General features: G+C 38.6%; 1 protein-coding gene across 9 annotated transcripts in view; it reads left to right on the top strand.

Moving 5' to 3' along the window:
* PIEZO2 (piezo type mechanosensitive ion channel component 2) overlaps positions 1 to 27,543 on the top strand; it is a 314,600-nt gene that overhangs the window by 197,653 nt on the left and 89,404 nt on the right. For 6 of the 9 annotated variants that reach the window (XM_074899239.1, XM_074899235.1, XM_074899238.1 and 3 more), the window contains exons 8-13: positions 11,413 to 11,581; positions 18,400 to 18,531; positions 19,619 to 19,657; positions 21,470 to 21,608; positions 22,009 to 22,142; positions 24,311 to 24,547. In XM_074899239.1, coding sequence (XP_074755340.1) covers positions 11,413 to 11,581; positions 18,400 to 18,531; positions 19,619 to 19,657; positions 21,470 to 21,608; positions 22,009 to 22,142; positions 24,311 to 24,547 — 850 coding nt within the window. Of the gene's footprint in view, positions 1 to 11,412; positions 11,582 to 18,399; positions 18,532 to 19,618; positions 19,658 to 21,469; positions 21,612 to 22,008; positions 22,143 to 24,310; positions 24,548 to 27,543 lie in introns of all 9 variants that reach the window. The other 3 variants (XM_074899237.1, XM_074899233.1, XM_074899236.1) reach the window with 3 other exon arrangements.

Here is a 27,543-nt window from a genome sequence, read left to right as displayed (position 1 = left end):
CCTTCCAACCTGGGCTGTTCTATGATTCTGTCATTCTAAGTGCTCTTCTGAATTGCATGATTCTGCAAAAGTTGTTTTTTTCCCCCAGCATTTTGTGAACTGTATAAAGTAAGTTTCTCAGTATTAGACTAGGAAATGTTTCTTTACTACACAGTAAACAGTCCATTTGCTATCACCTGAACCATCAGAGTCTGGGCAGTCTTCATTTTTTATTAACTATCTAATTAACGTATATCTGGTGTCCAGAAAGGTTCACACCTCTAGCTGTGACTGGTGAGCAGACAGTTACCAGAATTCATGACAGCATGGCAGAAGAGTTGAAAAAATAGGCGAACCAAGAAATACTGGAAAATTCACAGCAAATCATCTAACCTTCTCCATTACATTTGTTTCTCCTTCTGAAGAGGAAGATCTAGTGGTTCTTAACAAATTTTTATATTCTTTAGTTCCGTTTTATTGTCTGTCTTCACTGGAACAAGCTGGTTTGGTTTATATCAGCAACTGCTCAAGATGACTGACAAAGAAAGAGTCCTATTTAGTGAACCCCACTCAGAATTTCATTACAAATTCAACTTTTTACAGGACTGAAAAAAATTAATATAACTTTGACTGTTTTGAGTTTTGCACTTTAGGCCATGCTGATAGCACTGTCTGGAATATCCAAATGAGAAAGGAGAAGCAGTGGTGGAGTTCCCAGTCAGTTGTAGAAAGAAAATCTTGGAAACGTTGCAAAACTACTCTCTCTTGTGAGATTTCCAGCCTAGTGTCTGCCACATGGGCATTCAGAAATCCATCCAAAATTAATTCAACTCTTTCACCGCTTATTCAGAGGGATTCCTTGGAGATTCACTCATCAGCGGACATGTCATAAATGTCCATGATGCTCTCACTTTATAGGAGAGTTGTACTCAACATTGATTTAAAATGGTTAGCTCAGGTTTTGGTGGAAGTCCAATGGTGACAACAGGGAAGTCAGTGCAAACTTACCCAGCTTTACTAGGGAGAATTTGTAGCCCTTGCTGGTCTTTACATGGTTATTAATACTCATCTCTTTTCGCTACATACAGCAGTTCTTTAAAATCAGCATATTCTTGTTTGTGCCAGGATTTGCAGCAAATTTTAAACTTTCTGAAAAAACACAACAGATGAACTATAGTAAGTAAACTGCAGCGATTTCTCTGGGAGAGCAGCCCTTCCCAGCCTCCCTGGCAGTCTGCATGGTGGTGGCTCTCCATCCCTGCAGCAGAGCCGTCACGTTCATCATAACTGCCGCCCTGCACGAACTGCCAAATTTAGCCTTGGCAGAAGCAGGCACAGCTTTATTCACGTTACTGGCATTGCACCACAGGTGATTTTCATCCCTCTATCTTCCCCTGGACTTGAAAGGGTTGTAAACCAAGAGACATGCTAAAACCTTTTAAAAGCAACAGGTCTCTGCACGCAGGAAAGACCAGTTTCCGAGCTGTGTTTTGCTGCAGCAGCGAGCCTGCGACTGGTGAGCTCTCTGGCAGCCTGGTGGGGCTGGCCCTGGCCACAGGTGGTTCTCGTTAGTGGGGAGAGGGAGGCCTTGGCGCTTCCAGCAACTTGTGTGCCGTGTCCGGAAACTGAGCATAAGCTGCAAACATAAAAATCAGTCACCATTGCATGACATAATGTTGGCGAATTGCCACTTCCTTGCTGTCTCCTGCCCTCAAATAGCCGTGTGTTACCGTAAGAACAGCCAAAGGTGCCTCTTTCTTGGGATGTGTTGTAATGTCATGATGAGAGGGACAGAGGGACATGACAAAGATTTTACAAGTGGTGTTGTATTCTGATTTGAAATGGGTGTGCAATTGCTCTTGTAACAGAGCCTTCCCACTTTTGCATCCACCAACCCATCTGACTGGTGTGGGACAAGCACACCTCTCCACTAACAGCAGCTCTGCTCATCGTCGCGGAGAGCTGGATCATTCCACCTCCCCCTCCTCCCACCGTGTGTCTGCTTGCATGTATCTGATTCCTGCGCTGACACTTGAATACAGACTCATGCCCATCACAGGCTGTGCGGACATGCAGAGGATAACTGTGAAGAAGTGACCCTTTAATTTTCTTCTCATATAATGTAAAGAACACAGATCTGCATGCTATGATCTTTGAGCAAGTGTCTGAAAAAAGGGACAGAAAAAGCATGGACAGTCATCACCCCCTTTCCTCCTACCAGATTCAGATAGCTATTGCTTTTTTGGTATTATGAGATGTGGATTATAATTAGCAAACTTCTCTTGGCATTACAAACTTGTTTTTACTGTTTTTCTGAGGTGTGCTTGACAGCCTATATTTTCATACTTTGGCATGCCCATAAATTGTGATGATAAACATTTAGCACTTATGTAGCTCTTTGTGTTTTCAGCTCAATATATAAGCATTGACAAATGAATCATCCCATATTCCTCAGAGGTAGTACAAAAAGGCAGCCCTGACTGACCTCACTTGAGCACACACCAGGGAGTTAGTCCTTGTCTCTATGAGAGGCAGTCTCCATCAGTTTCTCTATAAACACTCAGAATGGATGTGCTTAATCTTCTGTTTATGTTGATTTAGCTGAATTTGGGAACATGCTGATAAAAACTGAACCAATCAGGTACGGTTTATAGCTGATTTAAAATCAGCTATGTTATACAGCTTTGGTTTTGAAATTAGCTAATTAGGCATTTTCCCCCCCATTTCCCCAGCCTTATTGTTCATTATCCCATTATCTCCTTTCCCATATCCTTCTATTTTATTTTCTTTTTCTGTTTAAAAACAAATGGGATTCATAACTTTCATTTCTGCTTCAGTGCATTCTCTGCTAAAAAAGAATATCTTAATTACTTACATTTTCTACTGTAGAATCTCTTAATTTAGGTATCAATCACTCTTGCTTTTGTTCCAATCCATTTCACCGCCAGCTGAGTAAGTGGAAAATCTCTTTATCCTCTGCATGCATCACTGAACCTCGCAGATTGTCCCAGTGTGACTGAAAAGTATCATCATTCCCTTTCAGAGGTGGAAAAATTCCCTAAAAGAAAAGTTAGATGAATTGCATACTGCCCCTTACCCCAGGTGGCCAGAGCTTGGAGTAAAACCCAAAGTTTTTGGCTGCAGTCTGTGTCCTTAGGTTCCTAGATCACAGACCAAGTTACCTCAAAGTTAAAATGAGTATGAAGCTACACTTTAAAACAATTTCTGTTTTTCTGCATCTGTTATTCTAAGAAGTAACAGTAAATCTCTTAAACTGACAGGCAGTTGTATGGTTAGTTGTTGTGTGGGTCACTTGCACGTTCTGGTCATGTAGCACTACCCCGTTAAATGCTGATGTTCACTGGGGATTTTTGAGCATGGTCTCCTTTCCCTAAATTATTTCTGCTGAAGCGTTACACTCAGTGGCCTAGCAGCATAATGGCATCCACCTTTCTCCCAGCACCTGAGCTTAGGACAACAAGACTGTCTGGGCTGCGCTACCTGCTTGAGTGCTGGGAGCAGGCTGTCCTCCTTTCACTTCCCCTGCTCTGCCTGTGTGAGACTTTCTGAGGTGAGACTTTCTGTTGGCTCCTTTCCTTTCAGCAGCTCTGCCAACTCACTTTGAAAAACCAATAACCTCAGTTACTAATTGGCGCGGAAAAACGTCGTTAAACTGTGCCTCCTGCTGTGTGCTGAGATGTCCAAGCTCACCCTCTGGCAAGGGGAAGCCTTCATGCCCATGGATGTTTCTGAACATGTCTTCAGTTTTCCCTCTTCTGCTTTCCACATAGCTCCTTAGAAACCTGGACCTGTTTTCTTCATCTCTGAGAAGAAAATGCAACTAAACATTAAAAATTTTTAGTTTTGTTGGCATGATTTGAGTGGCATCCATCCCCATGGAGTGCTGTTCAGTATGAGTTGCTTTTCGTTCCCCCATACAGTTGCAGGGATCGGGCGTGTACACGAGGAAGGGGAGGGGTTGGGAAACCACTGTGCTTGGTGCCAACCAGCCTCCTCCACTGGGGCGACTTTTGTTTCTCCATCCTCTCATCCCAGCAGTGCTGCCTCAGCTCCTGCAGCCTCCATGCTCCCTGAGTTTCCTCTGGTTTGTATCTGAAACTGTTTGAAAAAAAACCTGCTGCATTTACAGTAGTTTTATTTTAGTGACAGAACAACTATCCACCTATTTCTCTACCTAACAAGTGAGCCAGGCGGCTGCTGTCAGCGCAGGGACACTGCTGGTCCTGGTGAGGAAGGACTATGTGGAAGGAGACACTCTAGCTAAGTCTATCAGGCAGGAGCCCTAAAGCAATTTCTTCTGCAGCTTTATCCCCATTTCACCTTCTTTTTGCCATCCTGTCTGGTGGTCCTCCCTCTGCCAGATGCTCAGCTGTCTGACTGGGATGAAAAGATACTGGAGTCATTGCTTCAGCACTTTCTTTATCTCACCTCTGGAAGTCCCAGCAAAGATCCCCAAAAGCTACAGCAACATTGCTATTTTTCTAGCTCATTTATATTCTGAAAAGAGCAACATCAATGTGAATGCTCATCAGAAACTCAGGACATCTGATCTGTGTCATGGGTAATGAAACAGTTTGGGAATCCAAAGAGGAAACCCACTGATAGAATAAATCATCTTCATGTGAGGCTTTTGAAGATGGGCTTTGTCTCAGTAAACAAGAGATTAATAGACCCACATCTACTATTAGTGATAACAGTGAAGAATTATTGCCTCTAAGGCAATGAAAGCATACTATGAGCTTTTGGAATAGAAAGTTGGTACAAAGCTTGATTATTGGATGAAAAGTGGTATATAACTCACAAATATTTATGTTCAGACTTAGAGTCCCCTCAGGGCAGCTGCTTTATTTCATATATACGAAGTATGTGAATATCTGAAGTTTGGTCATTTTTAATGGATGTCCAGTACTTAACAGCTTCTAGTCACATAGTCTCAGAGAAAATTCCATTATCTGGTTACTTAAAAAAAAAAAAAAAAAAAAAAGTTATAGAGCAGACACTATTTAACATCCTCTTTTAAAGCTGTTAATTCACCTGAGAGCAAAGTTATTTTATTGTGGCTACTTATATGGTCGTTTGGTTCTCTCTGAATTAAGATTTGTGTTGTATTTACACTTTTTGTAAGCTTTTATATAATTCACAGCCTTTAAACCTATCCTTTCTCCTCTACAGCTTCCTGGATTAATGGCTCATAATTTCTCTCTGTCCTCATTATATGAATGATATTAGCACACAAGTGTTAAATTACATATTTTTTTCATGAGGTTTCTCCTGCAATTGATGTGTGTTTGAAATTAGTTTTCCTTTGAAAGAAAAGTCACTGATGTTCAGAAGAGGTTGGGAGATATACCAGGGCTGGTTTTGTCATTGCCAAAAGAGCTTTGATCCAATAGAAGCTATAGAAACCAAGGCTTGGTAGAGAAAGAGTACATAGACATCTGCTAAAGAGCTAGAGAAATATGATGACATTAAAACAAAAGTTAGAATGATCCACTTACCCACCAAGCCTGTATGCACAGTGTGTATGCTGTATTATAGCGTTGTGATAGCAACACTCTGAAGGAAAACACTTCCAGTCTTAGTCTATGATTTCAGATATTTCCAAAAATGTTATTAACTGTTAAGCTGAAATTTATCATAATACTTCTCAACCCAAACAATCAAATTTTTGTGTTATTGTTAATATGGCACAGTTCCAGTTAGCCAGTTCTGAGTTATCCAAGTCTGAACCAAAGCAGAGTCTAGGGCTTTTAAGCACTAAAAATATTTGCAACGCTTTTTAAAGCTTGTATCACTTGAAATGGATAAGTTTAATAACTTTAGTCCAGCTGTGGACTGAGGTTTGTGTCTGCAGTATCTCCCTATACAGTTGTCCTGCTGATCTGAGGAGAAGGCATGAAGGATCAGTTCCTTCTCTGTGGAATCTCATAAATAACGTGACTTGGAAAGATGAATGCCAATTTTCCCATTCATTCTTTTTTTCCCCTTAAAAAGCCATGTGAAAACAAATGCCTCCTGCTCATCTTAATCCTAATTCTCTGGGATGCTCTAATGCATTTCAGCCAACTTTCCCACCTCTTTCCTCCCTGTGTTTTGCTATTTCTTTAAAAATGTTGTGTCAGTTCAGCATACCCTGGAGCATTAGCTCCAGTGTGGTCTGAATTCCCAGCCTATAGCCTAGAGAGTAACAACCTTCTGGAAGGCATGGATGGGCCTGGAGGTACCATGGGTCTGGCTGAGCCCTTTCCAATGGTATGTATTTCTTTGGGCATACAGCCAAATGATGTACTGGAAGGAGTGGCGTGGCTCACAGGATTCCCTTGGAAGAGACATTACAGATATAATTTTATGGATCATAACTTGTGTGTAGCTGCCATCCAAGTACAGAAAACTCAACAGGATGGCTTGTGTGAACAGGGGACTCCTGATTTTTAGGAGGTCTGTATAGGAATTATATTTTCTATATGCTAATTTATTTTTTAATTCCTTCCACTCCTTCCTCCCTCTTTTCCCCAGGATATTTTCAACTTTGACAAGAGCATGTACCTCCTTTAAGTCAATGTTTGAATAAAAGGTTCACTCTTCAAGCAATGCTTAGAGTTTGGGACATAGTCCTTTCAGTATGTCAAGTACTTTTCTTTGTGAATCTTAGTCTTCAGGGTTTGGCCTGTGAAACATGAAGTTTTACCTTTTCTCCCTGTATGTCATCCCTCTTTCCCCAAGAAAAAGAGTATTTCTACAACAACAACCACCACCTGCTGTCCCCATGCCCCACCTGAAAAGACTAATTTTTTTCCCCATTTCTGGGGATTTACTGTTGTTGAATTTCTCTCTGTTGTTTCTTTATCTGCTCTCTCCTCTCCCCTACTCTCCCTCTCTTACTCTTCCCTTTTCCCTTTTCTTCTCTTGTTTGGCCACTTCTAGCATATCCATTTTAGGGCTCGGTTATGCAAATGTCAGTCAATCTTGATATTCCATTCTCTTACCCCTGACGTGCAGGCACCAGTCCCCTCTCCTTCCATGTGAGGAGAGTCAAATAAATATTCAAGAGAAGATAACCAGATGAAATAATGATGCAGACAGCTCATAAAATCCAACACAAATTGAGAGAAGTTTTACAAAGATGGATTCCCCAAATCCAACCCAGCACAACGGAAGTCTCTGATGCCATTTCTGATACCATCTAATATGTACTGGCATCAGCAAAAGATTCCTGTAATCGTAAATGAGGAAATGCAGCTTCTGAAGTGGCTTGATGCAGAAATTTTCTTCAAACTGTAATCTTCATGCAAGCTCAGAGAAGATACAAGAAATGCCTGCTCTGTTGTGTAGTGAAAAGTAGCATGTAAAGTAGAACAGAGAGTTGTAGGAAGATGCAGCAACTGGAAATCTCATCTAGACAAAACTACAATAGAAACTAAATGTGGTAGAAAATAAGGCAGTAGAAGATTTGCTATCAATTGAAATCAAGATTGGATGCCTTTCTAAACTATAAATTGTAATTCAACCACAAGTTATTTGTTCAATACAAGAATTATTGCATGTCCTACATTGTGCAGGAAGTCAGAATTATTACTTCTCTTCCTGGCCTTGGAAATTATGAGGCAAATCCTGGTCTGAAATCAACTCCTAAAACATCAGTACACAGCAGGATCTGAACTGACAAATATATTTTTACAAATAAAAATGTTCCAGATCATTTTTATTCAAGGCAAAATTCACAGGCCTACCAGATCTGTAATTACTGTGTTTGATAATTCTGTAAGAGACATATACTTAATTTTTTTGTTTATGTAACCATTTTTGTTCATGTTTAATGCCATGACTGATAATAACTAATGCAAATTCTTATATTAATGTAATGATTAAATAATTCATGCTGGAGAAGTTTTAGCAAAGTACATAATGCAGTAATAAAACATGGGTACTTCAGAAGCTCTTTAGGTCAAATATCTGTGTGTGCAAAAGGAATTTGTTTTTCTGTTTTCAATTAAAACTGAAATTGCTTTTCTGAATTTTCATGGTAGACTAATATAAAACGTGGGGGCTTTTTATGGTCACAGCATACAGCTTTGTCAGAGAGTCACAAAAGATGAAAGTACATCTGTCGCAAGGATGATTCACAGATACAGTAGGAAGCTTTGCTGGGAAAACAAGCTTACAGAGTAGGAAGTGGACAAAAAGATACTGCCTTTATTTTAAGAACTGTTTTTCACTGTGTTATTTCACAGCATTAATCGATTGGACATTCAAGTTACTCTTGGTCCTTTACAATTTCTAAAATTTTCCAAATTATTTCTGATATGCTTTTTTTTTTTTTTTAATGAAATGCGTTTTTCAGAATATTGATGAGGACTTTGAAAAACACAAAATTTGTTTCTTTGAAAGAATAGAAGGATTATTCTATTATATCTTGTAAACCTCCATTTGTTTTGATGTTACATGCAATCTTTTGAAAAGCAAAGTATTTCCATTGGTAAATAGTCTCTCAGTATTTGTTTTGGTTTTCTTCTGTATCCAGGCATACATAACTTGTCTTATTTGGCAGCTGGTTTCCCCCACTTAGAACTCATTCGACCTTTAGTGATGGTATACATGTATGTTGATTAAGATGAAGTCACACTAAGATCAGAGTTGGGCACAAATATAGCTGATCGTGGTCAATACTGAATGTAAATCTTTGTGGAATGAAGTATGCAAAACTGAATAATGTCCTAATATATGTTGCTTACTGTAAATGCTTATACATTTTATGGCAGTCATTCCTGTGTATTTAAAAGCTTTGAATAAGAGAAGATGACTCTGTGTCTCTGAAAAATGTTCCGCACCAGCAGTTCTCACTGAAGATAATGATGAAACATGAATATTGAATGAGTAGCAACTTGTAGCCTTATTGCAGGCCAGAACAGACAGAATCAGCATTCCCAAGATGTCAGTGTATTTTGAATGATAGATGAGAATGTAGTGTAGAGTACCTTTGTGACTAACAAGTCTCAAAACCCAAGGAGAATTCAGAAATGAGGAGCAGTTCCTCTAGATTCGTGATTTATGAGACAAAGTGAAATGGCTTAAATAAATACATTGCTGGTCAGGTGGCAACTAAAAGTGAAGAGATGTATTTTAACTTATGTATATCTGGTGAATGCAGAACCAGAAGGGAGAAGAATAAGTCCAGTAGTATAATGTATTGATAACCTGAAGCAAGCAAATGAAAATAAGAGAATGAGAATTTAGCTGAAACACAATAAAATTTCCTAACTGGTAGGATTAAGTGAAATTTTTTTCAGTGAAGATAAAAGCGAAACACAATTTTTTGAGACTGTATGGTTATGGTATATTATAAAACATACTATTGGACTGGAATATGTGATATGAAGGTCATATCTGCTTGGCAGAAGGGTCCAGAGACCTTCAGGAACATTCCCTTGTTTCTGTAGGAAATACTCATCATTCACTGTCAATGGAAAGACTTCTTACTTCAGTAAGAACTGAATTTCACTCTGATTGATATGTTTATGAAACTGAAATAGGGTGACTCATACTGTGCTTACATAGAAAAGCTTAAGATGAACCAAAGATAGAGAGATGTGTTGTAAAACAGAGGCAACAGGTGAAACTAATAGGAACTCAACAACCCTGATAATCAATGGGCAAAAATTACAAGTCCATTGACAGAGAGGAAAGAAGACAAAACAAGATGTTCCCCTATGCTGATAGAAATATGAACAGAATAAAATCCAGCGTGAATTTTGGCCAGATGGAGCCAAACTGTAACACCAGACCTGAATGTGCTTGGATGCTATGGAAGTTTGAATTTGGGTCAACTCCAAACACAGCTCTGTCAGCTCCTTTAAGTTACAACAATTTATTTTGTATGCCGGATCTTTTTTTTTTCTTTTTTTTTTCTTTTCCAACCTTGGATCCGCCCAAAAGCTCTGAGAAGTCTTAAAGTTTATAGCCTCTGGCTCATGTTGACAATCAGAATGAGAAGTGAGTGATGATAAACTGCTTAATAAAATGCTACAGAGCTCTAGTTCTGGCAGTTAATGGTATTATACCCATGCCACAAACCCCCAGTGAATGAACAGGTATAACCCCACCCTTTTTATATTCTTTTCACTTTCCAGCATCCAAAGGGCACATTTCAGGCAGCACATCTCTGTTCAATATCATTCTTTGTATTCATTTACCCTTTCATGTTGGATCTTACTAGGTAAACGAAGAAGTAATCTTTTAGACATTTACTATTTACAATTAAATCCCCCAGCAGAAAAACTTTGGTTTTAATGTATTTCTTTTACTCTTTCAGAGTAATGACAGTTTGGGATTTTTTTTTTGTATCAAGAAATAGTTCTCCCTAAACATCTCTTAGAATCAAATCACAAGAATCAAATTCCTTGTGAAAATTGAAAACTCTCATACACATTGTGAAAGAAAAAGCTTTGTCAATAGAACAAAACTGTTTATACTGAATACTGACATATGCTACTGGTAACTCTATGCCTAGCTTTGGAACTTGCAAAAATATTTTACAGGGAAAGAACCAGATTAATTATGATTTCCTACAAGTTTTATTTCATCATCTAACACACCTACAAATCATCTAACGTCTTAAGTTTAAAATGTTAGGGATTTTTTTTCCTTTTTTCCAACGTAAGTTTCTTTCTAGATAGAAATATTGTGAGATCCCATTTTTTCCAGAAGTAGTCAACTATCTCGTGTTATTGATATTAATAGTGCAACTACAATAATACTAATAATGGAATTATTTTTTCCTTTTTATTTTCTCAATTATTTGATCATCCAGACCGATTGTCTTTCCAAATGTTTTCCTTCTCTGTTCACAACAACTATGAATTTAGTGGAGCCCTGTATGTTTATAAGTATTTGCATAATTAGATACCAATTTATTAATAGTATTAGCTTTTTTAAAAAAAAAAAAAAAAAATCAGTAAGCTATTCAATGTGCCGAGGAGATGTACTTTACAGCTCTGTCCTGGCAGAGTGAGTGGAATGGTGTTGTATGTCAGTTTACTAAATCACTCTGAAATGTCATGTTGCTGTGATTTGCCAAATGGCCTTGCAGCCAGATTTTCTCCCCCCTTTTTCTGTAGCCCTGGGCCTACAGGGAGCAGGTCATTTAAAGTTTTCACATTGGACATGGTAGATGTAATAATATTGTACTCCCATTTTTTATGTTGAAACCCAAGTGCAAAATCCATTCCTTTTCACTAAATATGTGGAATGAAAATATTCACTGCATTTTAGATAAGATGGCAAATGCTATTTTTGAACAGAGCAATTGCTATTATAGGTAAGCAGAAATTAGTGCAAAAAAGTATTTTTTAAGCATTGTCAAGATTTGGTGTTTATTCTCTAACTTGGTTAGTTGTTTTTTTTTTATATCCACAGGTTGTTTGGTGTCACTTCTCTTACTCAGACAAACTGCTCAAGCACTTGGATGATCATCAAAAATCAAGAGTTACATTGGTATCACCATGCTAATCCAATCTTGTTACTGGTGATGTACTACACCCTCGCAACTCTTATCCGTCTCTGGCTACAGGAGCCCATCGTAAGGGTAAATTCCTTCTCTTTTTTAGCACTAATGACTAATGCCTGTGAGACTGGCCAGTCCAGATATTTTCTAACAGAGGTGCAAACATTCAGAAAAGTTAAGGGCAATAGACAGCAAGTTTAAGCTGGTATCTTGACTTTGTTCTTTTTGATAAGTGTTTCCAAGAGTTTGATCTTGCAGGGGCTACATGGATATTAATCTTAAACTCAGTGGTTCTGTTTATGTAAGGAATGGAATGGCAGAGCATAATGCTTGCTCTGATTTGGAAAGGCAGTATCGATATGAAGATGCTATCGAATGAAAGGCAAACATGGGACTTGGCTAGCAGAACTGAAGTAGGATACAGGCTGGCACAGGCCACTGTAAGACAAGATGGAGATTCACAATTTTATCAGACTTGGAGAAAAATTTTGTTAAAACTTTTCCTCCTGAATCTCTGCATGAAAAGAAAATCCTAACTTTCATTTAAAAACGAGAGAAACAGGAGGCAAAAAGTAAATTTTTACATATTGTTTCAAAGGAAAAAAGGAATATAAAACCCCAAAAGCTTAGAAACTGGAAGTATAAAAAGGATGATCCTAAACATTTATTTTAATTTCCTGATCATCTGAGGCTTGACATGAGTTTTAGAGTTCAGATTTAGCAGTGCTGTGAACCACAATGAAAATACTCATGACTGAGCTGTGAATTAGTGGAGTTCATAGTAGAAAGTAAAGATGAGGAAGGTTTTCTTATTTTAAGGGTGTTTCTTCATGTAATGGATAATGTAACAGTTTAACATTTAAAAAGGCAGACAAAATACATCACGACAAAATACATCACCTCTAATTGAGATGTCTGATATTTGGGGTTTACATATATTTGGCTTCATAATAGAAGTAGAACGATGCCAGAACTGTCAGCTTGAGTTATTATAAAATCATCTCTTAAGTTTCCAGAAATCTTAAGACTGGCTTTTCTGAAGTCACAAGATTGTGGTCCAGTGCCCTCTGGCATTGGGTTCTTATAAGGTTTTTTTCATTTTATTTTTTTTTTTTTCTGCAGCTGCAGCAGCTGGAAGCTTGCTTTTTTTCTCTCCTTAAATGAAAATTGAGATTTCCAGATAATAATATGATTTTAGCATTGGGGCTGTAACTGAAACTTCACATCTCACAAACTGTGTAGTAAAATCATAAGAATTGCTCACAGAGGAGTAACCACATGTGAAATGCAGTTAGTGGGAGCTGTATGATCTCAGCATCTCTGGGAATTCATTTCCAGTACCTAGGTTGTTTTCATACAACTTTCACCATCTTAAAGCTGGGTGCTGGGTCTGAGTTAGTTACTGTGCTTTTTCAGTGGAGAGAAATAGGCCTGTATGTCTCAGGATAGAGTGAATCCTGAAAGTTCCTCCTGGAACTAGAGAGTAACTATAGTGAACTTGCCTGCACTTTCTTTTAGACTACTTGTCTTGTCTGAGATGGGTATTTCCATGAAACACTAAAATCACTCTCTGAGGACTGGAAACAAGTCAAATTAGAAATGCTTTCTAAGCAACTATGCTAGAGCAAATAAGTATCAAAAGATATTTATTGAAGAAAAGTTGATGTCTCTCGAACCCATGGCTACATGAGAGGCAATACAAAGTCTTGGCACTCCCATGGGAACTTCAGATGCCAGCAGAATTATGCTTCCCTCTGAAGATAAATGGACACTTAAAAAAGAGAACATTGTAAAGAAAACAATACCATGCATTAATGCTTTTTTTTTTTTCCCCTTGATACACAGAATGTTGTGATGCAAGTATTTGTCATTAGAAAGAGATGCTGAGGTTTGCAAAATTTACCATATTTTACACACTTTCTCCTTACGTCTTTTTTTCTTGTCCATATGCATTTTGTTTTTCCTTTAGTGCTTCCATAGATCAGTAACTAAGATTTCTCTTACTAGCTTTCTTCTGGTAGACTCCATTCTCAATTATTTAAATCCAGAAATTACTGTATTCCAGGTTTCATTGAAATGTTTTTTGACTTGTGAATTTGTGGTGCATTTGATTCATTATGGAACTAAGTACATAACCTGCCTTTGCAATCCCCAGTGATTTCAAAGTTACACTGTATTTAGGGTCTCACCATTAAGCTGTCTATAGTTGAATGGTTGGCAAAGACAATATGCTATGTACTGTTTGGTGTAAAGCAGTTGTTCTTTGCATACTGCTGTCATGTACAGTAAATAGTTGCTCATCTTAGAAATTTTATTCAAAAGAATCTCATGAACAAAATGTGTATGATAGATTATGCATAAGGAAATATTTATTCAGCCTAAAAATGTGTACATATGCTAAGTGTAATACTGACATAGCAGATTCTAAAAACAGAGTAAGACATGTAGACTTGGTGTTTTTTCCTTCTTGTGTGAACTGAATCTGCTGGACTGCAGCAGGAATTGTCTCTGAGACACATGCTCTTGAGACTGTCTCTGAATACTGCAGCTGATCAACAGTCTTACAAGAACAATGCCCACTTCAAATCTTGAATTTCAGGGTGAAGTTTTTTGTGTGTGTGCCAGTCTGTCCAAGTACGGCAAGTATGAGATTTCAGTGTATAGTCTCTGTGTGGGGTTCTGTAAGGATCTTGCCCATCCAAAACACCCTTGGTGGTCAATGGAAATTTTGCTTTTCTTATGTCCGCTATTTTGGATCCTGATTTGTTCTAACATTGAGTCTTGTGAAATTCTACCTCTGCAAATAAGAAGAGGCAATCTGCCTCTGGAGATTTTAGCTCATGGTTGTAACTGCTAATACTGAGTATATGAATAGGGCCCATTTATTCTGTCCAGTGAGTGGTAAGGGATAGTACGGAAATCACAGAGTTACAGAAGTTTAATGTAGAGTCCTCGTAAAGAATTTTTAGAATTGTTTGAGTTCAGAGGCACTTGAGAATTGCTCAAGTAGTGGAAGATGTGGAAGATATCAAAGAATTATACAAGTCAAAGGACTCTCACAAGTTGTAATCACATCACTAGTACTGTGGTTTTTGACTTTTCTTCCTCTTCTGAGAAAGAGAAAACAAGGTTTCCCACCCTTCCCTATAATCTCTTAGGCTAGAAATATGTTACTAAAATCATTGTCTACATCTTAGGTCTTTTGGTATTGTTTTGGTCACCCTGGTGCTAAACAGTTTTTATGGTCCACATTTATATTAAAGTTTCAAATGGCAGTGACAAATATTTTAAGCACAAAGCCAGTTTATTTCATCTTACAGTTTGGCTAGGAATGGTCTTTTACAATCAAATATAAATACATAATTGTATGTGAAATGTGCTACCATTGCCTCTGAGAAGTGAAATTAAATTAATAACCATTGTTTATATAAGTCCAGATTTAAAAAATAGGACCTTACTATTAGGATTGGAATGGAGAGAGTTTCAAAACCATAGGATGTTTGGATGTCCTGTTCCCATGGGTAGCTTTGCAGACCTCTGCCCAGCATTCCTATTTATTCTTATTCTATTACATCAGCTGATTTTGCATAAGCAATGGGAACACTTACCACCAGCTAGTTCCCATTAAAAGCCTAATTTGGAACCTTGCCTTTGAAACACCTCATCTTCAGACAAAAACTAGCTTTTACATCATGAGGTATCTCTTTGTTGGCAGTAGATAGAGTTTAAGTAAAAGAGCAAGTACCAGGACACACGGATATTTTTGTTGCAAACCAGAAGTCAACTTAGTAAGACTTAATCTGAAGCAGAAATGCAAATATCTGCTAAGTAGAAAGGACAAAATAGGTAAGAGGAAAATTTTAAGTCCTTACAAACAGATCATTCAGGCTGAAATAAAAACTGACAATTAGTTAACTTGTTTTGTAGTTATTAACAGGGTAAATTCAGATTAATGCTACTACAGCTGGTGTGTAGTCTATATTTTGTCTGCAGCTCAGCAAAGCTCCTGAACCTACCCTTAAGTCCTACTGAAGTCAGTAACACCTTGCCCCAGGTTCCAGGTTCCACAAGCACTTGTATACTTGGCTGAATAGGGGTTGTTTTATGAAGCAAGACCTTACACCTGTACGAATAAGGATTTGACTCAGTACTCAAAACAACTGATTCCAGTGGAGATTGTGATGCGAGGAAGAAGAGTTTTGGTAATTCTTTGAATTTGGTAATTCTTTGAATTTGGTAATTCAAAGTTTGTTGAGCTTTGGTAAGTTCAACAGCAATGTAGAACCCAACTTGAGCACTTTTAATTTCTTATTAGAATCACATGTGTGTATATTTAGTACTACAAGACTTTTACACACAAGAAAACAGGTTTATAAAGCAGCACTTTAAAGCATAGGTAAGTCTACCTTTCAGTCCTCACCATTCCTACTGGTTCTGAGTAAAACATCCAGGCATTAATGAATGGTAAAGTGGAATAGACACTGCTATTATTATTCCATAGTATTTGGTTCATGTTCTTGCATACCTTCCTCTGAAATTTTGAATACTTATTATTTCCATCAGAGACAAGAATCTAAAACCCACATGAAGTCTTGGGAGGAGAAACCAGAAAACTAAGGAAGTAGAGTGGGCAAACAGTAATGAAAACTATAAGTAGAATCAAGGCCTAAGGTTCAAAATGAGAAATTGGGCAAAGCCGAGAACAGAGTAACTTCAGTGGTGGCAGCCTCTCCCTGATGGTATCCTGGGGCCAGTGAGTCCTGCTGAGCAACACTGCACTGGAGATGCTTACACAGCTTTCACATGCAACCTGCTGGCTCCAAAGCACTTGCTTCCTCCCTTTAGCACCACATGGTTGAGCTTTCTCCTCTCACTGGTGTGAACAGCAAGGTTTTGCTGCTTTGTGACAGCTCAGCTGGGAAGTTCAAGATTGCTGGAGGAAGAGGAACAGTGCAGGAAGAGGTCTGGAGGAGCCCAAAGAGGAGCTGTAAGCTAGCATGGTTTATGTACAGCTAACCAGATCTCCTGCTTGTCACTGTGCTGTATTTGAAAGGCCCTATACCCCTGCTGGGCCATGGAGTTAAGATGGAGCTAAGAGCGGTGCATTAACAGTCCTCCTCAATTTAGTGGTAATAGTGCCATCACAGATGAAGAAATAGAGCATGTGGATCACAGGCAATCACAGAGTCACAGAACAGTCCAGGTTGGAAGGGACTTCTGGAGATCATCTGGTACAACTTCTTGTGAGAGCAGGGCCTCAGATTAGGTTGTCCAGGGCCAAGTCTTAGATGTTTCCAGAAAAGGCAGCCAATGTCAGTGATTAATTATTATCATGATTTTATATTTATTTTTTTTATTTTTTTTTTTTTAATGTCCTGAAGCAAATTATGCCCTTAGCCTCTTGACCTATAACCATGCCTCCCTGTGATAAGAGTACCTCTGTCTTCTGTAAAACTGCAATTTAGGTATTGGAAGGCTGAAAAAGCCCCTAATTCCTGCATCCTTCAGCTTCTCCAACCCTCTAATCATCTTGGCAATTTTTTGCTGGACCCTCTCCAGATTTTCTATGTCTCTCTTGAACAGGGGATGCCAGAACTGAATTGCAGGTATGTCCTGACACTTGCCAGGTACAGTGGAATAATCACATCCCTTGATCTGCTGGCAGTACTTTTGCTGATGCAGTCCAGGACATGTTTGCCTTCATTGCTGCCGGCGTTCACTGCTGGCTCATGTTCAGCTTGCTATGCACCAGGACTCCCTGAACCTATTCCACAATGCTTCCCACACACTCTGTCCACAGCCTTTACTGTTATGTGGGTTTATTCCAGATGCAGGACTTCATCTTTGTTAAACCTTGTGCATTTTTTATTGGCCCATCTCTAGCCTATTTATGTATGGTGGCTCTTTCTTCCGGCCCATCTACTTCACCTCCCAGTTCAGTGCTGTTCACAAACTTCGTGTGGGTGAAATTCCATCCAGATGATAGTTTTGAAGATACTGAATAGTACCAGACCTAGTGCCAGTCCCTGAGGAACTCCACTCATGACTGACTACCATTTTCACCTTGAGCCATTACCATACTTTGAGCAAGACAGCTTAGCTAGTTCTCCACCCATCTTGTGGTCCATCTGTCAAGTCCATATCTTACCAGCTTGTCAGCAAAGATGTTGTGGGACAGTGTGTCAAAGATGTTAAAATCAAGGTAGCTGACATCCACAACTGTCCCTTCATCCACTCAGCCAGTTGTTTCATCATAAAAAGCAACCGGGTTGGTAAATCTGTATTGGCTTTTTCCAGTCATCTTGTCCTCCACGTGAGCATGACCACACACAGATGTTTTTATGGCTTGACTCAGAAGCAAGACTAGATGAGCCTAGATGGATGACCAGCACGGACTACTTTGTTACATATTGAGGCGTGGATTGGTGAGTTAGATTAGCCATTAATGGTAAATACATATGCTCAAAAGGTTTTGACTTTTTTAGTTCCTCAGTTGTTCAGTGAAGCAGAATTGGCTTTTCACATGTATAGGCAGATGAGAAGAGTGAATTTTCATTCAATACACTGCCTTAAAAAGTAAACATCTGTACACTAGGTTACGGTATGACTATATAGTAAGTTAAGGTAGTATGCGGAGATCTGTGTAATTCTGGTGTCTTGTAACTATCAGGAAACATCTTGGCATTGACAAACTAGCAGTTACAGAAAAGCTCTGTCATCATTTCTGAAAGTGTCATCTCAGTAAGAGTCATCTATCATAGATTGAGTGCATTAGACACTAAAAGACGTTTCAAAGACATATTTTGGAGAGGGAACATCAATTAGGGGAAAATTTAAATTGCTCTGCTAAGATTGTTATTTAGAGAGCTATAACTAGTCTTGTCATTTGTATTGTTTAGCAGATGCCTGACGAAGAGAAATCTGTTAGCAGGGAAGATGACAAAGAAATAGCCTGCAGCCCAATTCCAATGACAGCAGAGAGAAGACGCAGTCTGTGGTATGCAAGCCACTATACAACTGATGAGAGAAAAGTAAGGCTGGAGGGGGAAGGGTCTCTGCATTAACTGTATTTCAGTCAATTGTATCAGTTATTTTGAAGTTAAGGGAAGCAACATTATAAAGGTTGCAAGTAAGAAGATCTTCACATGTGAATGTATAAACCAGGTACAATATCAAGGCTGTGTGGCAGAGTAAGAATATATTTTATAAAATTTAATAAAACAAAAATTACAACCGGTGTAAGGAAGTAAAGCAAGACCATGCTCTCTGTTCTCAGCTTCCGCATTTTAAGAAGTTTAGGGCCAGGCTTTTGACATAAGGCTGTTACCTGTGTGCAAAACAGCTAGAAAGTCTGTCAGAGTGCCAAATCCTGATCTAAATATTTGATCTGCCTTGTAATTACTAATCAGCTTGGTCATTGGAAAGGGGGGGCTGCCAGCTTATCTTCCTCTGAGTATACTGGTGTCCTTGTTGGATATTTATAGGAGGGCAGTTAAGGCAGTTGATGTAAAAGCTCCTGGAAAGGTCCAGCTTTCTACCATCTGTCCTCAACAGCTGTAGTGCAAAATTTCATTTGTCAAGTTGCAGTCAGATCTGGGATATACAAACACTCTGTTAGGCCACATATACTCAAGCCCCAAGAGCTCTGTCAAAATAATAGTAGTAGTAAATGAGCTGGCAAATGAATGAAGTAGCACATTTTATATTATTATAAACATTTCATTGCAAGTATTTTTATAATTACAGTAATTCTAAAGATCATTTAAAGAGAGTTTTTAAGCATTAGATCATTAGAAAGACATTAGAAAGCAGTTAATCAGTATAATGCCATACTGATTAATTCTTTGACCTAGTATCTAAAATTTAAATGCAACATTCTCAGTTTTGGTTTATAATTCACAGAAACATACAGTAGAGTTATTTAATGCTATGGCACACTAAATATAATTTTATGGAGCATAGTGTAAAATTATGCTGGCTTCTTTAGAATTCTTTCTGAATTTCTTAGTGCAAGTCTGCAAAAGTCAGCAAATATGCATGCATGTATTCAGAAAATTAGACTTATTAATGCTTGAGCCATGCTTCTTTAATAATTTGTCCTTGCATTGCTTTTTGCAGCTTCTGTCAATGACCCAAGATGAATACAAGCCATCGGATGTTAGTATACTACTAGTCTTTGTAATTTTGTAATTCTTCTTAATGTGTGTAAATACAGATTACATTGATATATACAGATAAAACCTTAGATGACATTTTAAAAACTTCTTTATTTCGGTTAGCTTGCCATTTACCCTATAACCTTGATTATCCTAAATATAATTGTCTTTTGCTTCCTTAATAATTGCACTGAGAAACCACCAATTAGCCCTAAAATTGATGATTTGAAATTAAATTGCTTATAGTAGTACCAACTGGCAAACGATCTTTGCTATTTCATTGGGTTTAAATAAGATATCAAAATATGCTTTCTAATGCAAGCCATCTTTAAACTTGATTTAGCTTCCTTGCTGTATTTTTTTCTTTCATTGACGTTGAAATGCTGAGGCCCTTAAAGCATGACTGACAACACATATGAGTTCAATTTACAGATTACAGAAAATCCAAGCCTTGTTTGAACAGACAGCAAATGTTCCGTTTATCTTGACTGCTATAGACCCTAGCAGACTGAAAGCAGAAACATTCCCTCTCTTCAGCATACACAGAAGAATGGAGATTAGATGATATGAACTTTGGGAGCAGCTACAGCCAAATCTAAATGTGCTTCACTGCCTGTGTAGTGGTGTAGCTGCTGAATATAACTGAACATAACCCAGATACTATTCTGAAACAGTGCAGACATGCCTGTGCAATGACAGGCAAAATATGCTCCTGTCTCACAGTCTAAGCAGAAGTCAGTCTTCATGTACTACCATCAGTAACCCATTGCATGTGAATTTCTGCCAATACAAGAGATATTTATGATTGTGGTTGCTGGAGCCCTAAATCCAAATAAGCACAAGGCCTGAAATTGAAGTCACAAAAATAAAACAGTGAAAGGGTGTTGAATTAGGACTACCAGGTGGCATAAATGCGGCACCAATAACAATACTTACTGAGGCTGATTTTATTAATGGCAGCAAATGTAGATCTTACTACTAATAATTTAAAATTGGAAGTGATTTATAACCATTATTTTCGTAACTACTGGAAATAATTAGATGTGTACTAAAGTCTGAAAATCTTGACATATTAGTTTGCCTGAGAAGGAGGATGAATTTTTGGTTACAGCTTTAACTTAAACATAGGAGATATAAGAATGCTTTCTTAGAGTGGCTGTAAAATGCCAATTTAACCTGGGAAAGGCAGGATGTCTGAAGATGGGCTCACCAAAGTACTGTTTGTGCACTGGGTCATGCAGTCATCCTTAGCCTTCCTGAGCTGTGGATGTGTTAATTTAGTCCACCTTTACACTGTTCTTTCCATTGAATTTCATAGGTAGGACAGGCCAAGAGCATGCAAACAGTAATTTACTATGGCTCAGCTGACTGAAGTAACATAATTGCTTTTGCTTGTATATCCACACTTATTCCTTTTCAGACTGCTTGTGTGTAAATTGAAGTATTACCTAATGCAATGTGACATTCTGGGAATTTGAAAAAAAAAAACACCTTGAAGTCTCTTAAAATAAATATTTACAGAAGTTCAAAGTTACAGCAGCATTTTACTGTTCGCTAAAGAACCTCACTGGAACAAATTTGTGATTTTATTGACATAGCATAAAAAACATAAGAACAATTAATTTTGGAAGCTGTTATGTGCTACTTTTGCACCATGACTACAACACACCAATTTCTTTGGAAGGAAGTAACTGCAATTACTTGTAAAGCTCTGTTAACACTGGCAATCCAACAGTAGTGAAGCACAGAAGTAGGAGTCACATTCTCCTACAAGCCACTCTGAATGCAATGCCTCTCTCCGATGTTCTGCCAGGTGCTGCTGGTAACAGTGAACGGAAACCCTGCTGACTATCACACCATTCACCCTGCACTGCCATTAGAAAATGGTCCGGCCAAAGCAGACATGTATTCAACACCACAGTACAAATGGGAGCCTTCGGATGACGTGTCAGGTAGTGAATTGCCTGGGAATTACCCTTAGTCCCATACTTTTTCTTATTCTGTATCTCCACTCATTGACTCTACCATTTTTAATTTTGGTAAGCTCTTTGGCCTATTGAAGTTGTATAATTGTGGTCGCCTTACAGTGATGGCTGATCATATGACAATTTTCTAAACTGGGCTGTAGGCATATACTATACAAAATACTTTGCCTACCAAAACAGTAACTTCAGGGCTTTTGTTGCTTTACTGTGCTAAAATGTAATTTTTCTTTCACTCCCATCTTGAGCTTGCTGATTGCTGTAGAAGTAGCCATCGGAGTGATTACAAATGAAATCATTCCAGGAGAGAGTGCATATACAACTTTTAGACCAGCATGAATTGTAAATAATAATTTCTTTTTCTACTTAGAAAAGGAAGAGGAGGAGGAGGAAGAAGATGAAGTTACTCAGGAGGAAAAAGAAAATGTTAAATTACATGCCCTGGTTTCTGTGTTCCAATTTATCATGAAACAAAGTTACATTTGTGCTCTGATAGCCATGATGGTAAGTACTGGCAACAAAAAAGTTAAACCTGTTAATTAAAAAAAAATAATGCTGGTAATTTTACAAATAAATGTGTCCTCAATGTTTTCCTGAAAATAATCTCATTGGTTGGTTTTCACTAAGTGTTTACATCAGAGTTAGAAAATATCAATGTGTTGTCAGCATAATTTTGGGTCCATTCTAGGTTATTAATGCATAATTCCCAGGCCTGTTATAGAGCTATAAATAGGGCAACACATGGGGTTCTGGGTAAAGCATCACATTTCTGGGACTGAGACCCCTGGGTTTTGTTGTCTGTTGAATGTCAGAAAACTGCTGGGACTTAGTTTTCTATTGATTCCCAAGCTTCTGCAAAAGCAGGCTTGTCATGCTTTTGCTCCACTGAGAAATTTAACTACAAAATTAAAGCATTTCATAGTGATACAGTAAATGTTAAAAATATAGTTCCTATTTCAGGTTGAAACATGCATCCAGTTACTCTCTGAGAAGAAGAGATCTGTAAAGACTGATTTCCTATATTGACACAGAAAGGTCTCGAGGAAAATACAACTTCGTGCCAAGCAAGATTTTGCTTACTTACTGGGTTTTTTTTTAAGTTCTACTTACTGCCTTTGTTTTTCTGTCTCACGTTCTTGCTTGCTTTTAAGCCCACTTGATGCAAATACCTTGAGCTGTAATATAGCAAGTTTTCAGCGTAATGATTAGATCTCTCTCTATATTGCCAATGCAAGTTTTGGTTTTACTGTTTTGGAAAAGTTTCAACTATAATGAAATTAACCATAAAGTTTCTTGGCCCAATTTTGCATTAAAAATTGTAAAACAAATTAGCTTGGCTGCTTTTTGTTTGCATAAAGTTTGAAATTTTATTTGCTGTCCTTTAGCAGGAAAAGTTTCTGAACTAAATAAGGCAGACTCTGAGCAGAATCTGGAGCTGGCATGATGCATTTTGAGACATTAGCGAGTAATTGTTTTCATATTGACATAATGCCTCTTTTTCCTATTTTATAAACTCACATGCTTCATTTAATCTGCATTTCCTTTTTAATTCATTTCTAGGGTCATATCTCTCAATTTCAAAGGAGAAGATATGTTTGAAGAGCTTTCTTGTAGTTTAATATTGAGACACTACTAGCTTTTTTCTTAGTGATATATCCCTATTTTGTATGACCCAGATTCATGTATGAATTTATTTATGGTGTGATCTGATGCAAGTTCCACTTATATCATAGCCAAAGACAGCTCAGTGTAAGTTATTTTCTTGTATGGGGACACAGAAGTAGTATAGTAGTGTCTTTCGCATACCCTTAAAAGATATCATTTCAAAGCAGACTGAGTTAAACTGATTGAAATATTCTTAATGTAGCACACTATTCTATTTAAATTAAAAAGGAATCTAAAATTTTTAATTGACAGTTATTCCACAGTTATACCTATATATATATACACCACATTTATACCTATATATACAGCATATATATAGCTGAATTTAGTTCTAAATCAATAATGCATTGTTAATCAAAAATACTAAAAACCCCCGTCTTTTCCCCTAGTGTTTAATAGAGCAGTTTTCAATAACTGATTTCTGCAAGCTATAGAAAATGTTCTGTAGCTGTGAGTACTTCAAGTAGTGTGCCATGGTTTGTGTAACTAAATGTTCTTCAGGTTAGGTGTGTGCAGTGTGTGCATACCATAACTTTCCATTTTAAATTGATTCCAAAAATGCTGGAAGAGTATGGAGTTAGCATAGTTTTGTAAGTCTGTCAAAGACCTTGAATGCAGTAGCTATTGAATATGTTTTGCTATTCCTATTCTGAATTCTTTGCTGCTAATTTTGCAAGAAGATCTTGTGTGCCCAAAAGTTAGTCTGCATTTTCCATCTCTTTTAGTTTGGTGTAATGAGTCTGCTTATAAACTTTACCAAAGGACAGTTAAAGCACAAAGCAGGGTTCACCCTCAGCTGTGGACTTCTTAAGAATCCACTTTCTGCACGTTCTCCAAAGGGTTTATTTTATCTGGACCAGGAGCTGATTAATATGGGTGAGAATCTCATGACCATGAAAATGGGCACTAAGCAGAGAAACAAATGTAAGTGTAGCTGGCAATATGCATCCATGTTATTCCTGAATGTATCCATGAACACTTTTTCCTTTCTTTCCTCCTTCCACAAGGCATGGAGTATCACGTATCACAGCTGGTTGACTTTTGTGTTACTAATCTGGTCTTGCACTTTGTGGATGATTCGGGACCGAAGGAAATATGCCATGATCAGTTCACCATTCATGGTTTTCTATGGAAATTTACTGCTAACGTTGCAGTATATATGGAGTATTGAGCTCAGGAATGATGAGCTTCCTCAAGTATCCGGTTTTTTAGAAAGAAAGGAACCTGGGGAGTTAGCATCAAAGGTAGGTGTTACAATCAGCTGAGATTTATTTGTGAAACCACAAAATATATTGTGATAAAAAATGTGGATCTCTTGGCATTTCTTCAAGAGCAAATCCTCAGTACTCAGTATAACCATGTTCAGTAGCAGTTCTACAGTAAAGGTAGATTTAAAAGTAGTGTTCAGAAAACTGCTTCTCGCTTGTTAAGCTAATACCAAAACAAATGTGTCAGACATCTTTGTAGATTTGCATGACAATTCTGTGGAAAATTTTTAGTGGATGGGAATTGTTCACTTGTTTGGTTTTATAAACCGGATGCCAAACTAGATGTGATTTGATTTGTTAGATTAATACCCATGGGCTGTCAGGTCTGTCTCTGAATATGATGGCAACTAGAACTATGGTGTCATTGCAATTACCAACACTACTGACTCCCTTATGATTTGGCATAAGCAACAGTACATAGCTGTGTCTGAGCTTTAATTCTTTATCCTTACACATGAAGTAGCATGAATTGGAATCCATTTCAAGTCAAAACCAAGAGAGTTTGTTAACATCAGTGTATGATAGATTTTTTCTTTGATGTCTTGAAAGAGCTACAAAATGCATTTTGTTTGGCAAGTTTGCGTCTGAGGGAGGGAATGAGCATAAATAGGAAGTTGTTTCTAGAGCACACAAGAGGGGTGTCTCAGAGTGCATCTACTTGGCACTGCTCCCCTTGCGCTAAGTGAATCACTTTCCTTGTGACTCCTAATTACCATTTAAGGTTATTCTGTAAGTGATTTTCCTTGTTGGCAGAGCCCTTAGGACAACCATTTCTGTGTCTTTAATGCAACTGAAAATTAGTGAGTGCTGTATTATTTCTCTCATAAAGGTAGGGCTAGTTTAGTAAGAGAGCTAAAGCTCAAGGGGTTCTGCAAGAGAAGTTCTACAGTTTCTCTCAATAACTTTATAAATCTCTAAGGAGTTTTAACTGTCTTAATACATCAGCCCCTTTGACATTGTTTCTTATTATCATCTTATTATCAAATATCTTAAACTAGCCAGTGTCAAGAAAGGGAACTCTTGTGTATATGTGATGATTTAGCCACACCCATAAAAGTAATAGAAGATGTCTAGAAGGATTTTTTTAGTTTGAATATAATGGACTTCGTAAACTTCACAGAATCATGGAATGGTTGAATCTGAAAGGGACTTTTGGAGGTCATCTGGTCCAACTCCCCTGCTCAAGCAGGGACATCCAGAGCTGATTGCACAGGACCATGCCCAGATGGCTTTCAAATATCCCCAAGAGTGAAGACTCTACAACCTCCCTGGGCAACCTGTGCCAGTGCTCGGTCACCCTCACAGGAAAAAAGTGTTTCCTGATGTTCAGGGGGAACCTCCTGTGTTTCAGTTTGTGCCCATTGCCTCTGGTCCCATCACTGTCCACCACTGAGAAGAGGCTGGCTCTGTCCTCTTTCCACCCCCCCTTCAGGTATTTATAGACACTGGATGAGATTCCCCTTGAGCCTTCTCTTCTTCAGGCTGAACAGTCCCAGCTCTGTCAGCCTCTCCTCATAGGAAGGATGCCCCAGTCCCTTCATCTTCATGGCCATTCAGTGGGACTCTCTCCAATATATCCATGTGTCTCTTATACGGGGTGCTAGGATGGGACACAGCACTCAAGTTGTGGCCTCACCAGTGCCAAGCAGAGGGGAAGGATCACCTCCTTCAGCCTGCTGGCAACACTTCTCTTAATGCAGCCCAGGATATCATTACCCTTCTTCGCTGTAGGGGCACATTGCTGGCTCATGTTCAACTTGGTGTCCATCAGGACCCCCAGGCCTTTTCTGCCAAACTACTCTCCAGCTGGTCAGTGCCCAACATGTAATGGTAAATAAACTGATTGTTCCTCCCCATGTGCAGGACTTTGCACTTTCCCTTGTTCAGCTCCATGATGTTCCTGTCAGCCCATTTCTTGACACTGTCTGGGGTCCCTCTAGATAGCAGCACAACCCTCCAGTGTATCAGCCACTCTTCTCAGTTTTGTGTCATCTGCAAATTTGGTGAGGGTACACTCTGACGCATCACCCAGATAGTAAGTGAAGATGTTTGAACAGGACTGCACCCACTGTTGACCCCTGGGGTACATTGCCAGTCACTGACTTCCAACTAGACTTTATGCCACTGATCACCACCCTCTGAGCTCAGCTGTTCAGCCAGTTTTCAATCCACCTCACTGTCTGCTCATCCAGAAACACAGAATCACAGAATCATTTAGGTTGGAAAAGACCTTGAAGATCATCTAGCCCATCCAGCCCATACTTCATCAGCTTGTCTTTGAGGATCTGATGGAAGAAAGCCTTCCTGAAGTCAAGGTGGACAATATCCACAGCTCTCCTCTCATCTACCAAGCCAGTCATTTCATCAGTATAAAAGTTTAGCAAGTTGATCAAGCATGACTTCCCCTTGCTGAATCCACACTGACTATTCCTGATGATTTTCTTGTCCTTCATGTGCCAGAAAATGTTTACTAGGATTAGCTGCTTGATCACCTTAGAATCATAGAATGGTTTGGGTCAGAAGGGACCTTTAAAGGTCAACTAGTCCAAGCCCCCTGGCATAGGTAGGGACATCTTTCACTAGATGAGGTTGATCGAAGCCCCATCCAGCCTGACCTTCAACACTACCAATGTTGGGGCATCCACAACTTCTCTGGGCAACCTGTTCCAGTGTCACATCACCCTCACCTTCCCAGGGATCGAGGTGAGGTTGACTGGCCTGTATCTTCCATTTTGCCCTTCTTGAAGTGACATTTACTTTCCTCCAGTCTTCTGGCACTTCTCCTAGTCACCACAGTCAATCAAAGATTATTGACAGTAGCATCTACAATTACATCAGCCAACTCCCTCAGCACTTGTGGGTACATCCTGTCAGGACCTATGGACTTATGTATGCTCAGTTTGCTCAAGTATTCCCTGATCTAATCCTCTTCCACACAAGGGTGCGTCTTCCTTGCTTCAAACTTTTCCACA

This window comes from Athene noctua, chromosome 2 (genome assembly GCF_965140245.1).
Source record: "Athene noctua chromosome 2, bAthNoc1.hap1.1, whole genome shotgun sequence".
NCBI lineage: Eukaryota > Metazoa > Chordata > Aves > Strigiformes > Strigidae > Athene > Athene noctua.
The sequence above is the reverse complement of the archived record's forward strand: the minus strand, read 5'-3'. Positions and strand labels throughout refer to the sequence as shown.